Source organism: Anthonomus grandis, chromosome 17, assembly GCF_022605725.1.
Source record: "Anthonomus grandis grandis chromosome 17, icAntGran1.3, whole genome shotgun sequence".
Classification (NCBI taxonomy): Eukaryota; Metazoa; Arthropoda; class Insecta; order Coleoptera; family Curculionidae; genus Anthonomus; species Anthonomus grandis.
The window spans coordinates 17,919,906-17,934,350 of NC_065562.1; the positions used below are offsets into that span (position 1 = coordinate 17,919,906).

The 14,445-nt window shown below is 34.6% G+C and overlaps 2 protein-coding genes across 3 annotated transcripts; both read left to right on the forward strand.

Annotated features, from left to right (window-relative positions):
* The first annotated feature begins 269 nt into the window (after positions 1–269).
* On the forward strand, positions 270–4,786 carry LOC126746623 (REPTOR-binding partner). Its single transcript, XM_050454953.1, has 4 exons — positions 270–435; positions 4,199–4,286; positions 4,376–4,497; positions 4,550–4,786. The coding sequence occupies exons 1-4, from the start codon at positions 391–393 to the stop codon at positions 4,649–4,651; spliced, it is 357 nt and encodes a 118-aa protein (XP_050310910.1). The 5' UTR covers positions 270–390; the 3' UTR covers positions 4,652–4,786.
* Positions 4,787–9,183: 4,397 nt separating this feature from the next.
* On the forward strand, positions 9,184–14,445 carry LOC126746614 (zinc finger protein 93-like). Of its 2 annotated transcripts, none has more exons than XM_050454933.1 (11): positions 9,184–9,444; positions 9,512–9,654; positions 9,706–9,866; positions 9,932–10,126; positions 10,183–10,506; positions 10,559–10,740; positions 10,801–10,987; positions 13,429–13,634; positions 13,686–13,847; positions 13,902–14,086; positions 14,145–14,445. In XM_050454933.1, the coding sequence occupies exons 1-11, from the start codon at positions 9,408–9,410 to the stop codon at positions 14,325–14,327; spliced, it is 1,965 nt and encodes a 654-aa protein (XP_050310890.1). In that variant the 5' UTR covers positions 9,184–9,407; the 3' UTR covers positions 14,328–14,445. The 2 variants fall into 2 exon arrangements, with proteins under 2 accessions (XP_050310890.1, XP_050310891.1); XM_050454934.1 differs by having other exon boundaries at positions 9,515–9,654.

Sequence of the window (14,445 nt, forward strand, 5' to 3'; positions counted from 1 at the left end):
TGTGGGAGATTTGTTGGTAGGCAACCCGTTGGACCTTTATGTGAATAACGTTGTCTGCTATTGGTGGAGGAGCTTTTATTAGAGAGTTTACACAAGTAAAAACACTTAGTACAGTTATTCTAGTTAAAAACATCACTAAGGAATTATTTTAGTTAAACTTAATTTAAATGAATTTACAGGTTTAAATTACTATCTAATAGTTTTTTTGTTGAAAATAACTCCCATTTCATTAGACGCTAAACATCTCTAGTAGCACTAAATGTCATGACGTCACAGGCGGGATGACCTTGCAACTGTTTGTAAATATTCAGGCACGTTGTTGTTGTTGTTGTGATCGCGAGTTTTCCCAGCACATTTTCCCTGTTAATAAACGGGTTTAAACTGGAGGAAATGGATTTTCAAGAAATGGCAGTAATAGACGAAAACGCGGCAGCGGTAAGTACATTGTGACATCGAGGTTTCGATCGATATTCGGCCCGATTTCCGTACGTCCTTCCCGTTTTACTTTCGGGCGGACATTTTGGATTTCGGGCCGTGCGAAGTGTTTTGCCAAATAAACGTTATTAAGCCATAAACCCCCTTAATTTTTACACCGAATTAGCTCATAAAACCCCCCCAATAAAACATAATCAAGCATATTTAACGTGTTTTATAAAACGACTTCCTGGGTGATTATATAAAGAGCGGAGGGCGCACGCGCACCTCATTAATTTCCCACGATAATCGTTTATTGCTAATTTTACAATAAATAAAATGAACAATTTCACAACGTTGCCTAATGTGTTTTAAGCCTGATTGGTTATGCAACAGATGGCGCTATTACAGGAATCTTTTAGGCATTTGTTTAATGAAGCAACGACCTTTGAGCGGAGCGTCACAGATGGCGCCAAGTGCTTCACGGAGTGTTCGCACATGCTTTATTAATCCCAACTGAAATCGTCATTTATTATCATCTTTGATGCCAGCGTTCATTTTTATTTAATACTTTAAACGGTAATTAAACAATGAGGAATGTTGTTTTCAAAATAATAATAATAATTGGTTTTATTTAGTGCGTCAAAAGCGCAAAAAAAAACGCGTTAGCAGAAAAATCCAAGCCAATATAAACCGTTTTTGCACCATAATTGCGACGTAAAAAATAAACTGAATATTTAGGTCGAATAACACGGAATTAAATTAGTTCACTGACACTTTCCGATATTTTAAAACGTAGTAGTATCCTCCGCACCGTATCTTTCTCACGGATTACGTGACACCTCCCGGAGAGTTATCGTAACCGTTAACCCATTGTAACATTACATTTTCATTCATTATATATAGCGTTAACGGGAACAGAAATGCAACCTAATTGTGGTGCGAAATCTCCCTTATGCGCTGGCATGAACTGCTGCGCATTTTGCTTAGGCAACGTTGCCGCCCCGTTTTCTTGTTATTAATTTTATTTTATAAGAGCGTTGAATTCAATGGTTTTATGAGGCGATAAGGAATATTAAAGTGATGCTGATTATGTTGTATAAAAATTGTAATGGCAAAGGTGTAGGAAGAGGTTTTTTTCTTAGGTGTAAATGGTATGCGCCGGCAACACCGCTGTCGTCGACCGCCGTCCGCTAGCAGTAAGATTCTTGGCGATGTTGCCGTAATGACTGATCAAATTTCCTGATTTGTTTTTTATGAGTATGCTTAAGTGGTGATTGCGTTGGCGAGAATTAATTTATTACAGCAATAGATTCTCATAATGACTGCAAGGCAATTAAACATTATTCAATTTACCCGACTTACTTAAAACTAATTGTAAATAACAAGGTGTCGTACGATTTGCTACATTATGGCCGATCCGGCAACCGCGCCGCGCCACTTTCTGTCGCCTTTCGGTCTCTCTACGATCTACACTGCGTGTCAGCGACGCCGAAACTACGCACTTACATCGGGATACGGTAAGCGAAACATTTTTTTTACCGCAGCGTTTTAAATGTAATTTCTTTTTAAAATAAGTTTTTCTTTGTTGTTCACGTTATTTTGTGGTATTTTCAAGTGTTTACCGCACGGGGTAAGGCGTAATTCCACGGTAAAAGTCGGTCGGCGCTACGTTACCGGTTCTTTTGTCTCTTATGCACCCGTGACGGATGCAGTTTGCACCTACATACCTATTATTGGCCTCACTCAGTATTTTGACGTTAAAAAAGGGTGGAGGAGAGAATTTTTTGTTTATAGTTTGTTTTAATGTAAACAATTAATTAATTAATTGGATAAAGTATTGTTGACAATTTATTGAAAATATGACAACGTGATCGTGACATGTGTCAAAATTTGAAAAGCAATAAACCGCCGAGTCGCCAAAGGTGTCGCCACTAGTACCATGTTTCCAAGATGGCGCGCCCGTTTTTTTTTTTTTGAAACTGTCACTTTGACATGTGTCAGTATAGAGTCGACTATGCGATCGCCTGGACGTACGCGTAAGAAATTCTATTCTTACAATAATTACTGATTCCATTCTATATTAAAGTGAATTCTAAAAATAAACAGAATCAACAAACAACTGTGATAAATCGAGTGTCTCCCCCTCCGTCCGTGCGGCGCTTCCCCATCCGTCGTCGTTGCAAGGCAACTGACTGCACTGACCTTCCCCACAAATCGACAAGTTGCGCATTTAGTAAGAGACAATAATAATCATTTTATTGCCGAAGATATATTTTTCCCTCCTTTTCCTACTGTCTAAAGTGCCATTTGAGACCATTTTCCTCCCAAAATCTTACTGTAAGTACTTTGGAATGCTTGAGGGGGCAAGGGGGGCTTAGAAGAACCATTATAAGTACTTCTAAGATATAATTTTTATTATTTAATACGCAGTTTCTTGGCATTCATGGATTTCCTAAACAATAAATAAATTGTGTCATGATTTGTAACCGAATCGAATGAATTCAAGTTCTGGGTTATCTCTCGGGGTTTTGTTTTCTGTTAAAACATTTATTCGACCTCACTATATCAGCGAGCAGTTAAATATGTAACAACATCTTTTTTTTTTGTATATATTTATATGTAAATAGCACTTAGGGAGTGCTACTAATGTTTATATAGAGAGTGCACCCAGTTTCCGAGACAAGGAAACCCTTTTTTCAATGAATAGCATGAATTAAAAAGTGGGCATAGTCCTTTTGTTCTTAATCAGAGGCTGTTTTAAAGCGGCTGGATAATATAATAAAAAAATCTTAATATTGTCAATTCAGTTCTTTTTTATAATGTAATAAGCATAGAAAACTTAAATGAAATATAAAAAAACTTACTCAAATGTAAAAAGGTTCTAGATTGTGCAATTTTGTCCTAATTTACTAAGTCCTAAAATATATACAAATAAACTGTCGATAGCATAGACTTGTCGACAAGTGGTTTCAGATTTCTTAGAAGGAAAGCGGAAGAATTTAAGTTTTTAGTGAATATGTTCATTAATAATTAGAATCTTGTCCCTCAAAAGCGTCACAGATTTTATATTTTTATACTAAATAGGATTTTTTTTGGTTTTATTGTTGGTTAATGATAACTATATTTGTATTGAACCACTTCAGTAACTAGAGACCCCAGATTTGAATTTTTTTAAAAGGGCTGTTGAGTCATCGAAAACAAAAGGAGAGGCCCAGGAGCGATTGATCCCTGGGGGACCTCCATGTTTTATGTGTAAGGCACCAGACATTTTGCCACAAGATTATTGTATTCTACCTGATAAATAACTTTCTAGAGTTATAGTCAATAATGTACCAAAAAACTTTAAAAAGAAGGGAGTAAAGGAGTTATTAATTATTAAAATTTTCATCACCTACCTCACTTGAGCCAAGTAAACTTTGGTTGTTCTTGATTGTTCCCAGGATCTGCGCCATGCCGTTAATAATTAGAGCACTTTTAAAACTGTAACTGCTTTATATAATATAAATAATAAACAATTATTATAGTAATAATAACAAAAATAATTCACGACAAAATAATTACAGAAACATAACCTCTTTATGTATCGTCTGTCAATAGTGTCAACACTGTCAACTGTCATTATTAATCTAAATCCTTGATTACAGTTGACCAGTTACTGTGGTCGACCAGCTGAGTTTTGTACAACCTTATTATAATAGCGAAAAAAAACATTAAATAACAGAATGAAAATTGCATTGTAAATGCGTGAATTGTTTATGAACAATTGATTTATCCTTTCTAGGAGGGACCACAGCGTAGGGAATCAGGCAAGAGAGGACGCAAGCCAGGCCGAAAATCTGCCGATAAAGTTGACATGAAAGCGAAATTAGGTAATAATTTATTACAACAATAAACAATTAATAAATTGTTTTTTGCGGTTTTATGAGTAATTTATTTATTTATTTTTTTTTAAACTTAGAACGCAGTCGTCAGAGCGCCAGAGAATGTAGGGCCCGGAAAAAGTTGCGATATCAATATTTGGAAGAATTGGTGGCGGATCGGGAAAAGGCCGTTTTCGCCTTAAGAAAGGAACTCGAAAAAGTAATTTATTCGATTTTTTAATTATTTAAATTCGTTTGTTCTCGGTTTTCAGTACGTGCAGATCGCCAAAGATCTGGACGAAGGCAAAGTACCGGAAGGCCTCCATGAGATCCTCCTCCAGGAAACCGCCGGCCTGGAATTGAAGCAAGAATAAAAACCAGGATACCCTTGTGATATTTATTTTATTGGTTGAAATGTTATTATAATATTTTCGTTTTTTTTTTTAGTTTCGGCCTCTGAAACTAGTTTATTGTGTACATTATGGAAAAATATATATTTTTAGACACTATTATAATTAGTTTTCTTTTTAAATTGAAGCCTTAAGGTTCTTGAAATGGTTTTCACACAAAGCATAGAAAATAATCTTCTGAACATCATGCTTTTTGTTTCATGAGAATATTCTTATTAGTTGAGGAGATATTGAACTTTGAAGTCAGTGGTCACCTATTGTTGGACACCATTGCCTAAAAAATTAGATATGTTCGAAATTTTTGTTCATACAAGTTGGAACCCTTAATAAAATTTATTAAGAATATTCCACTGAATAGTATGCTTTTTGTCTCATAAGAATATTCTTATTAGTTGAGGAGATATTGAACTTTGAAGTCAGTGGTCACCTATTGTTGGACACCATTGCCGAAATAATTAGATATGTTCGAAATGTTTGTGCATACGAGTTAGAACCCTTAATAAAATTTATAAAGAATATTCCACTGAATATTATGCTTTTTGTCTCATAAGAATATTCTTATTAGTTGAGGAGATATTGAACTTTGAAGTCAGTGGTCACCTATTCTTGGACACCATTGCCTAAAAAATTAGATATGTTCGAAATTTTTGTTCATACAAGTTGGAACCCTCAATAAAATTTATAAAGAATATTCCACTGAATATTATGCTTTTTGTCTCATGAGAATATTCTTATTAGTTGAGGAGATATTGAACTTTGAAGTCAGTGGTCACCTATTGTTGGACACCATTGCCTAAAAAATTAGATATGTTCGAAATTTTCGTGCATACAAGTTGGAACCATTAATAAAATTTATTAAGAATATTCCACTGAATATTATGCTTTTTGTCTCATGAGAATATTCTTATTAGTTGTGGAGATATTGGACTTTGAAGTCAGTGGTCACCCATTGTTGGACACCATTGCCTAAAAAATTAGATATGTTCGAAATTTTCGTGCATACAAGTTAGAACCATTAATAAAATTTATAAAGAATATTCCACTGAATATTATGCTCTTTGTCTCATGAGAATATTCTTATTAGTTTTTAAGATATGGGAGTCTGAAGTCAGTGGTCACCTTAACAATCAAACAATATTCGTGGACACCACTACATAAAAAATTTAATACATTTGAAATGTTTGTTTCTACAGGTTTGTACCCTCAACAATGTTTGTTAAGAATATTCCACTGAATATTATGCTTTTTGTCTCATGAGAATATTCTTATTAGTTGAGGAGATATTGAACTTTGAAGTCAGTGGTCACCTATTGTTAGACACCATTGCCTAAATAATTAGATATGTTCGAAAGTTTTGTTCATACAAGTTGGAACTCTTAATAAAATTTATAAAGAATATTCCACTGAATATTATGCTTTTTGTCTCATGAGAATATTCTTATTAGTTGAGGAGATATTGAACTTTGAAGTCAGTGGTCACCTATTCTTGGACACCATTGCCTAAAAAATTAGATATGTTCGAAATTTTTGTGCATACAAGTTGGAACCATTAATAAAATTTATAAAGAATATTCCACTGAATAGTATGCTTTTTGTTTCATAAGAATATTCTTATTAGTTGAGGAGATATTGAACTTTGAAGTCAGTGGTCACCTATTGTTGGACACCATTGCCTAAAAAATTAGATATGTTCGAAATTTTTGTTCATACAAGTTGGAACCCTTAATAAAATTTATAAAGAATATTCCACTGAATATTATGCTTTCTGTTTCATGAGAATATTCTTATTAGTTGAGGAGATATTGGACTTGAAAGTCAGTGGTCACCTATTGTTGGACACCATTGCCTAAAAAATTAGATATTTTCGAAATTTTTGTTCATACAAGTTGGAACTCTTAATAAAATTTATAAAGAATATTCCACTGAATATTATGCTTTTTGTCTCATGAGAATATTCTTATTAGTTGAGGAGATATTGAACTTTGAAGTCAGTGGTCACCTATTGTTGGACACCATTGCCTAAAAAATTAGATATGTTCGAAATTTTTGTTCATACAAGTTGGAACCCTCAATAAAATTTATAAAGAATATTCCACTGAATATTATGCTTTTTGTCTCATAAGAATATTCTTATTAGTTGAGGAGATATTGGACTTTAAAGTCAGTGGTCACCTAATGTTGGACACCATTGCCTAAAAAATTAGATATGTTCGAAATTTTTGTTCATACAAGTTGGAACCCTTAATAAAATTTATAAAGAATATTCCACTAAATATTATGCTTTTTGTTTCATGAGAATATTCTTATTAGTTGAGGAGATATTGGACTTGAAAGTCAGTGGTCACCTATTGTTAGACACCATTGCCTAAAAAATTAGATATGTTCGAAATTTTCGTGCATACAAGTTGGAACCATTAATAAAATTTATAAAGAATATTCCACTGAATATTATGCTTTTTGTCTCATAAGAATATTCTTATTAGTTGAGGAGATATTGAACTTTGAAGTCAGTGGTCACCTATTGTTGGACACCATTACCAAAAAAATTAGATATGTTCGAAATTTTTGTTCATACAAGTTGGAACCCTTAATAAAATTTATTAAGAATATTCCACTGAATATTATGCTTTTTGTCTCATGAGAATATTCTTATTAGTTGAGGAGATATTGAGTTTTGAAGTCAGTGGTCACCTATTGTTGGACACCATTACCAAAAAAATTAGATATGTTCGAAATTTTTGTTCATACAAGTTGGAACCCTTAATAAAATTTATTAAGAATATTCCACTGAATATTATGCTTTTTGTCTCATGAGAATATTCTTATTAGTTGAGGAGATATTGAACTTTGAAGTCAGTGGTCACCTATTCTTGGACACCATTGCCTAAAAAATTAGATATGTTCGAAATTTTTGTTCATACAAGTTGGAACCCTCAATAAAATTTATAAAGAATATTCCACTGAATATTATGCTTTTTGTCTCATGAGAATATTCTTATTAGTTGAGGAGATATTGAACTTTGAAGTCAGTGGTCACCTATTGTTGGACACCATTGCCTAAAAAATTAGATATGTTCGAAATTTTCGTGCATACAAGTTGGAACCATTAATAAAATTTATTAAGAATATTCCACTGAATATTATGCTTTTTGTCTCATGAGAATATTCTTATTAGTTGTGGAGATATTGGACTTTGAAGTCAGTGGTCACCCATTGTTGGACACCATTGCCTAAAAAATTAGATATGTTCGAAATTTTCGTGCATACAAGTTAGAACCATTAATAAAATTTATAAAGAATATTCCACTGAATATTATGCTTTTTGTTTCATGAGAATATTCTTATTAGTTGAGGAGATATTGGACTTGAAAGTCAGTGGTCACCTATTGTTGGACACCATTGCCTAAAAAATTAGATATGTTCGAAATTTTTGTTCATACAAGTTGGAACCCTTAATAAAATTTATAAAGAATATTCCACTGAATATTATGCTTTTTGTCTTATGAGAATATTCTTATTAGTTGAGGAGATATTGAACTTTGAAGTCAGTGGTCACCTATTGTTGGACATCATTGCCTAAAAAATTAGATATGTTCGAAATTTTTGTTCATACAAGTTGGAACTCTTAATAAAATTTATAAAGAATATTCCACTGAATATTATGCTTTTTGTCTCGTGAGAATATTCTTATTAGTTGAGGAGATATTGGACTTTGAAGTCAGTGGTCACCTATTGTTGGACACCGTTGCCTAAAAAATTAGATATGTTCGAAATTTTTGTGCATACAAGTTGGAACCATTAATAAAATTTATAAAGAATATTCCTCTGAATATTATGCTTTTTGTCTCATGAGAATATTCTTATTAGTTGAGGAGATATTGAACTTTGAAGTCAGTGGTCACCTATTGTTGGACACCATTGCCTAAATAATTAGATATGTTCGAAATTTTTGTTCATACAAGTTGGAACCCTTAATAAAATTTATAAAGAATATTCCACTGAATATTATGCTTTTTGTCTCATGAGAATATTCTTATTAGTTTAAGAGATAGTGAACTTTGAAGTTAGCGGTCACCTTAATGATTGCAAACGTGGATACCACCGCATAAAGAAATTAATAAGTCCTGAATTTTTTTTATACAGGTTTAGACCCTGAACAACATTTGTTAAGAACATTCCAGTGAATATCATGCTTTTTGTTTCATGAGAATATTCTTATTACTTTTTGAGATATAGGACTGTAAAGTCAGTGGTTCCCTTGATGACACCACTTCCTAAAAAATTAAATACGTTTTTAAATTTTTTGTTTACACAGGTCAGAGTTGTAAACAACATACTATATAAAGAATATTCCACTAATTATGACGTTTTTTGTCTCATGAGAATATCTTTATGTATACAGTATGTTTCAGTCTGGCAACACTGCAAACCATATTGCTTGTCACTTGTCATCATTATTGTCAACTGTTTGACATTTAAGTTTGTTGTGTTTTGATTGTAAGCTACAACAAAACTTTTTTATTGTAATACAAACTTCTCAATATTACTATAGAGAAATATTGTCAATTATTGATGTGGGGGGCTCCACTCTTGCTTAAAATCACAAAAACCCCTTACAGGAATCTCAAGAGGATCCCGTAACGTAATCAACATTCATAAATATGTTGTAGGTATCTGGTTTCTTGAGACCCATATTATTAAGTTTTCAATTACAAATAATATGGAGCCAAACAGCCTGGACCCTCCAAAGAAAGAAGGTAAATTCATAGATCATGAACATGTAACCGGTCAGACCGAGAGGACCTTATTGCTTACTCCTTTCAGAAGAGGTCGACACGGTAAGCAAACATTCAGTTTGCAGGTGTTGCCTCCGAAGCCAGGCCAAAGAAGAAGTTAAAAACATGCAAGAAGTCTTTATAGGAGGGACGAGCTGTACCTGTTTATATGAAGAATTAACTAAAATTAAGGTACATAAACCGGTGCTTCCTATAAAACTAAAATTAAATATAGATTTCCAGATGGATTTTACCAATATTCCGGCTACGATATGCAACAGTTGCACCAAAGAATTTATGAGAATAAATGACTTTATTTTGATGCTTAAAGCTTCTTTTTACAGTTTGGTGCAAGCCGATGTCAAAAGTGAAGAGTGTGAAATTAATTCAGCGGATATATGCAGGTAAGTGTTTAATAATTTGCCTCCTCCCCTTCTTGGACAGGGCACAGTAAAAAGTGATTTTTTAGTGATTCCTCGGATGATGATATCCCGTTGTCTCAAAGGTTTGAAGTAGTTTATAAGAAGCCTTTAAATGGCAAAAAGAGTGAGGAAGAGGTGAGTAATAATATTAAGGTGAAAAGTAAAAGGGGTAGGAGAGTAAGGGTCCTCAAAGAGCCAAAACATAGTGAAGAAAACGATTCTGATTGTGACATAAAAGACTGGTAAGTCGAATATAATTTACCTGAGGGAAAAGAGTGTGAAATATTTAATAATTTAGGTTAGAGCAGAGGGATCTTAATTTTGAAAATGACGATAAAAGTGTAATAAAAAATGATTTCGAGTGCACCAAATGCCACACTAGTTTTAACAATTATAAGGATATAGAGACACATGCTAAAGAAGAGCATCACGGGGAGGCATCTTGCGTCGTTTGCTCTAAAAACCTCGCGAACCCGTTTGCTTTAATTTACCACATGATGGTGAAGCACGGCAAACTGAAATGCTGCAGACTATGCTTGGTTAGCTTTAAGAATTCAAAGGAACAAATGGAGCATTACAAATCCGAGGAGCATAACACCAAGTGCAACGTTTGTGGAGAACAGTCGGTGTTCTAGAGAGTGCATTTAGCGGATTATTTAGCAGCTTTTTTTTAGGTTTAAGAAGCGCAAAGCCCTTTACGAGCACAGAAGGAAAAAACATCTGAATCCGGAACCGGAAAACCGAAAATTCAAATGCCCCGAGTGCTCCAAGGAGTTCACCAACAGAAACAACATTAAAAGGCACGTCATGGTGGCTCATTGCGACGTTCGGTTCTTGTGCGACACTTGTGGACAAAGTAACGAACGGTGCCTTTTTTTACGTAAAACATTCGAAATATTTGTTGATTATTTTTAAGGTTATACGACAAAAAGGAATTTGAGAATCCACATACAGAAGTTTCACGAGGGATTGCCGGTGCAAAACAAACCGCAGAAAAAGTGCTTCTTTTGCGAACTGTGCGGTAAGGAGTTGCGGATTTTTCATAAGTACGCTATTGCCCTACATAGGGCGAAACATAAAGGGCATAAACACGTGTGTAAAAGGTAAGTTTTGTTTTTTTCATTGATAGTGATTCTTGTGTTAGTGATTAATTGAAAGTGAACTTTTCGAATTATGGGGTTTCTAGTCCAGTTGACTCTTAATGGGACCTACTCTCACTAAAACTCGATTTATTCAAAAACTACTTAATGCAAAAATATGAAATAAATTGCGTTGAATTAAGAACATTATGTTGAATAAATATTGCTTAAGGTACAAAACGATCCAAGTGAAACTTTTCGAATTAGGGGGCTTCTAGTCCAGTTGACTCTTAATGGGACCTACTCTCACTAAAACTCGATTTATTCAAAAACTACTTAATGCAAAAATATGAAATAAATTGCGTTCAATTAAGAACATTATGCTGAATAAATATTGCTTAAGGTACAAAACGATCCAAGTGGAACTTTTCGAATTATAGGGCTTCTAGTCCAGTTGACTCCCACTGGGACCTACTCTCACTAAAACTCGATTTATTCAAAAACTGCTTAATGCAAAAATATGAAATAAATTGCGTTCAATTAAGAACATTATGCTGAATAAATATTGCTTAAGGTACAAAACGATCCTAGTGGAACTTTTCGAGTTATGGGGCTTCTAGTCCAGTTGACTCCCAATGGGACCTACTCCCATTAAAATTCAAATTACTTAGAAACTACTGAATGAAAAAATATGATAAAAATTGTGCTGGATTAAGAAGAGTATGTTCGATAAATGTCCTTTAAAGTGCTAAGCAACTCCTCAAAGACTTTTTGAGTTATAGAGCTTCAAACTCAATTGACTGCCTATAGGCTGAACATTCATGACTAAAATTCAAATTAGTCAAAAACTACCGAGTGGAAAAATATGAAACAAATTGCATTAGATTAAGGAAACTTGAGAGTATTTAGTAGTATCGCAGCTGGAAGTACCTTAGTTAAAAAGTTGTTTAAATGGAGTTCCTAAATCTAGAATCCATGAAAAGAAAAAGTGTCAATTTTTCTGGAAAAATTAATAAATTCGTCCAGGAGTGCCTGGAAGTTATCATCTCTTTAGTTACTGTCAAGAAAATGAAATAATGTCCAGTTTTCTGGCTTCTGCAGTTACTTGATTTAACCAGTTGTCACTTCGAGGGATTTGGGAAGAAAAACCGTTCAAATTTCTGGAAAAATTGAGAGATTAGTACAGGAGTACCTGGAAGTTATTATCTCTTTCCCTACTGTCCAATATTCCCAATTTTATTGCCTTAAAACTGTTTAATTTTCTGGAGAAAATTAAGAATTTAGACCAGGAGTGCCTGGAAGTTATCATCTCTTTAATTACTGTCTAAAATTCCCAAAAAATAGCAACATTTACAGTTTTTCTTTGACTTTCCCGGCACTGGGTGTCATCAGTTGTCTTTTCCAGGCAGTTGAAAAGAAGAAAACTGCTCAGTTGCTTCGAAAATGTTAAGATATTAGTCCTGGAGTGCCTGGAAGTTAACATCTTATTCGATACTGTCAAAAAACCGCAAAAAAGTGGAAAAATGTCCAGTTTTCTGGCTTTTGCAGTGACTCGACATAACCAATTGTCCCTTCGAGGGATTTGTCGAAAAAAATTGAGGAATTAGTACAGGAGTGCCTGGAAGTTATCATCTCTTTCCCTACTGTCCAAAATATTCCCAAAAACTTACGAAACTACCAATTTTTCTGACATTTCGGTATACTTGACGTAATCGGGTACCTCTTCCAAGCATTTGGAAGGAAAACTATTCAGTTTTCTGAAGAAATATCGGGATTTAGTCCAGGAATGCCTGGAAGTTATCATCTCTTTAGTTACTGACAAGAAAACGAAATAATGTCCAGTTTTATGACTTTTACAGTCACTTGACATGACCAATTATTGTCTCTTCGATTTATAATGAAAAACTGTTCAATTTTGTGGAAAAAATTGAGAAATTAGTACAGGAGTGCCAGGCAGTTATCATCTCTTTCCTTACTGTCCAATATTCCCAAAAACTTACAGAACTACCAATTTTTCTGACATTTCCGTACACTTAACGTAATCAGGTACCTCTTTCAAGCATTTGGAAGGAAAACTGTTCAGTTTCCTGGACAAGTATCAGGATTTAGTGCAGGAGTGCCTGGAAGTTATCAGCTCTTTCCCTACTGCCAAATATTCCCAAAAAACTACAAAATTTCTTTTTTGTGGGCACTTGACATAATCAGTCAGGCATTTGGAAATCAAAAACGGTTCAATTTCCTGAATAATTATTATTAATATTTTAGACCAGTACTACCGATTCGTTTACATCATTTGAAAACTTGATCTTTTAGCCTTAAATAGAGGTTCACCCCTTACTCCTGATGCTCGATAATATACACATTTTAAATGTATGAACCCTTTGAGTTTTCAAACTTATTTGTTGACTTACTGATAACCAACTACGAATTGTCCTTTAGGACGAACTTATGCTGAACATTTCCAGATGCTACGACTCGTTCGAAACCGAAAAACAACTCAGAGACCACATGACCGAACTGAAACACGATTTATACGAATGCGACAAGTGCCCCGCCCAGTTCGTCACCGTGGAAAACTTCAAGACCCATTTGAAGAACCACGAGGCCCCCGGCTGGAATAAGAACATGTTCGCCACCTGGGGCCAATCGGCCAAACTAAGAAACGAGAAAGGTTTGAAAAAACACCCTTTAATCAGTTTAGGGATAAAAACCGATTTTTAAGGCGAGTTCGTGTGCACCTACTGCCCAAAAGTGTTCAAGGACAAACAGCGATTGGACAACCACGTGAGGGTGCACACCAACGAGAGACCGTACAAGTGTCACATTTGCAGCAAAGGTTTTAAGACGTGGATCCACCGGAAAACGCACCTCAATATACATTTGGGTACTCTATATAAGTCGGATTTTGCGATTTATTTACGAAGATGTTAAATTTTAGGGATTAAAAAGTGGGTGTGCAAGTTTTGCTCCAAAGCGTTCACCAATTCGTGTACGTTGAAGGGCCACGAGATGATCCACACCGGCGAGAGACCGCACCCGTGTCCCGACTGTAAGAAGGGATTTATCACTGTATCGGCGATGAAACGGCATAGGATGGTCCACTTAACGAATCCCGGAGGAAAGGTTCGAGTGCCTATTTTGGGGGAGGGAAAATTTTCGACATTGAAATGACCCTTTTTAGGAGAAATCTTGCGGTAAAAAGGAGCCCATTGAAGAGGACCCTTTAAAAGTGGAAACGCCCGAACAAGAGGACACGGTCGTCGTAATTAACAGTAATCAGGACTTGATGTTCAAGTACGGACAGATTTTTAGCGGTGGCGATATGACGTATGAAAATGGCAAAGATAGCGGTGGTCTAACATAACCTAAATCTGAGATTAACCCTATATTTGCTCCCCAAATATACCAAAAAAAAGGTTTTGATAGTACTTTTTTTACTTGTGTATTTTATGAGATAGTGAAAATAAAACAGCCAATAAATA

Coding starts and splice junctions, on each gene's coding strand:
- LOC126746623 (XM_050454953.1), top strand. CDS start 391: ATGGATTTTCAAGAAATGGCAGTAATAGACGAAAACGCGGCAGCG. Junction 4,287..4,375: donor TGACATGAAAGCGAAATTAG/GTAATAATTTAT, acceptor TTTTAAACTTAG/AACGCAGTCGTCAGAGCGCC. Junction 4,498..4,549: donor TAAGAAAGGAACTCGAAAAA/GTAATTTATTCG, acceptor CTCGGTTTTCAG/TACGTGCAGATCGCCAAAGA.
- LOC126746614 (XM_050454933.1), top strand. CDS start 9,408: ATGGAGCCAAACAGCCTGGACCCTCCAAAGAAAGAAG. Junction 9,867..9,931: donor AATTCAGCGGATATATGCAG/GTAAGTGTTTAA, acceptor GTGATTTTTTAG/TGATTCCTCGGATGATGATA. Junction 14,087..14,144: donor TAACGAATCCCGGAGGAAAG/GTTCGAGTGCCT, acceptor GACCCTTTTTAG/GAGAAATCTTGCGGTAAAAA.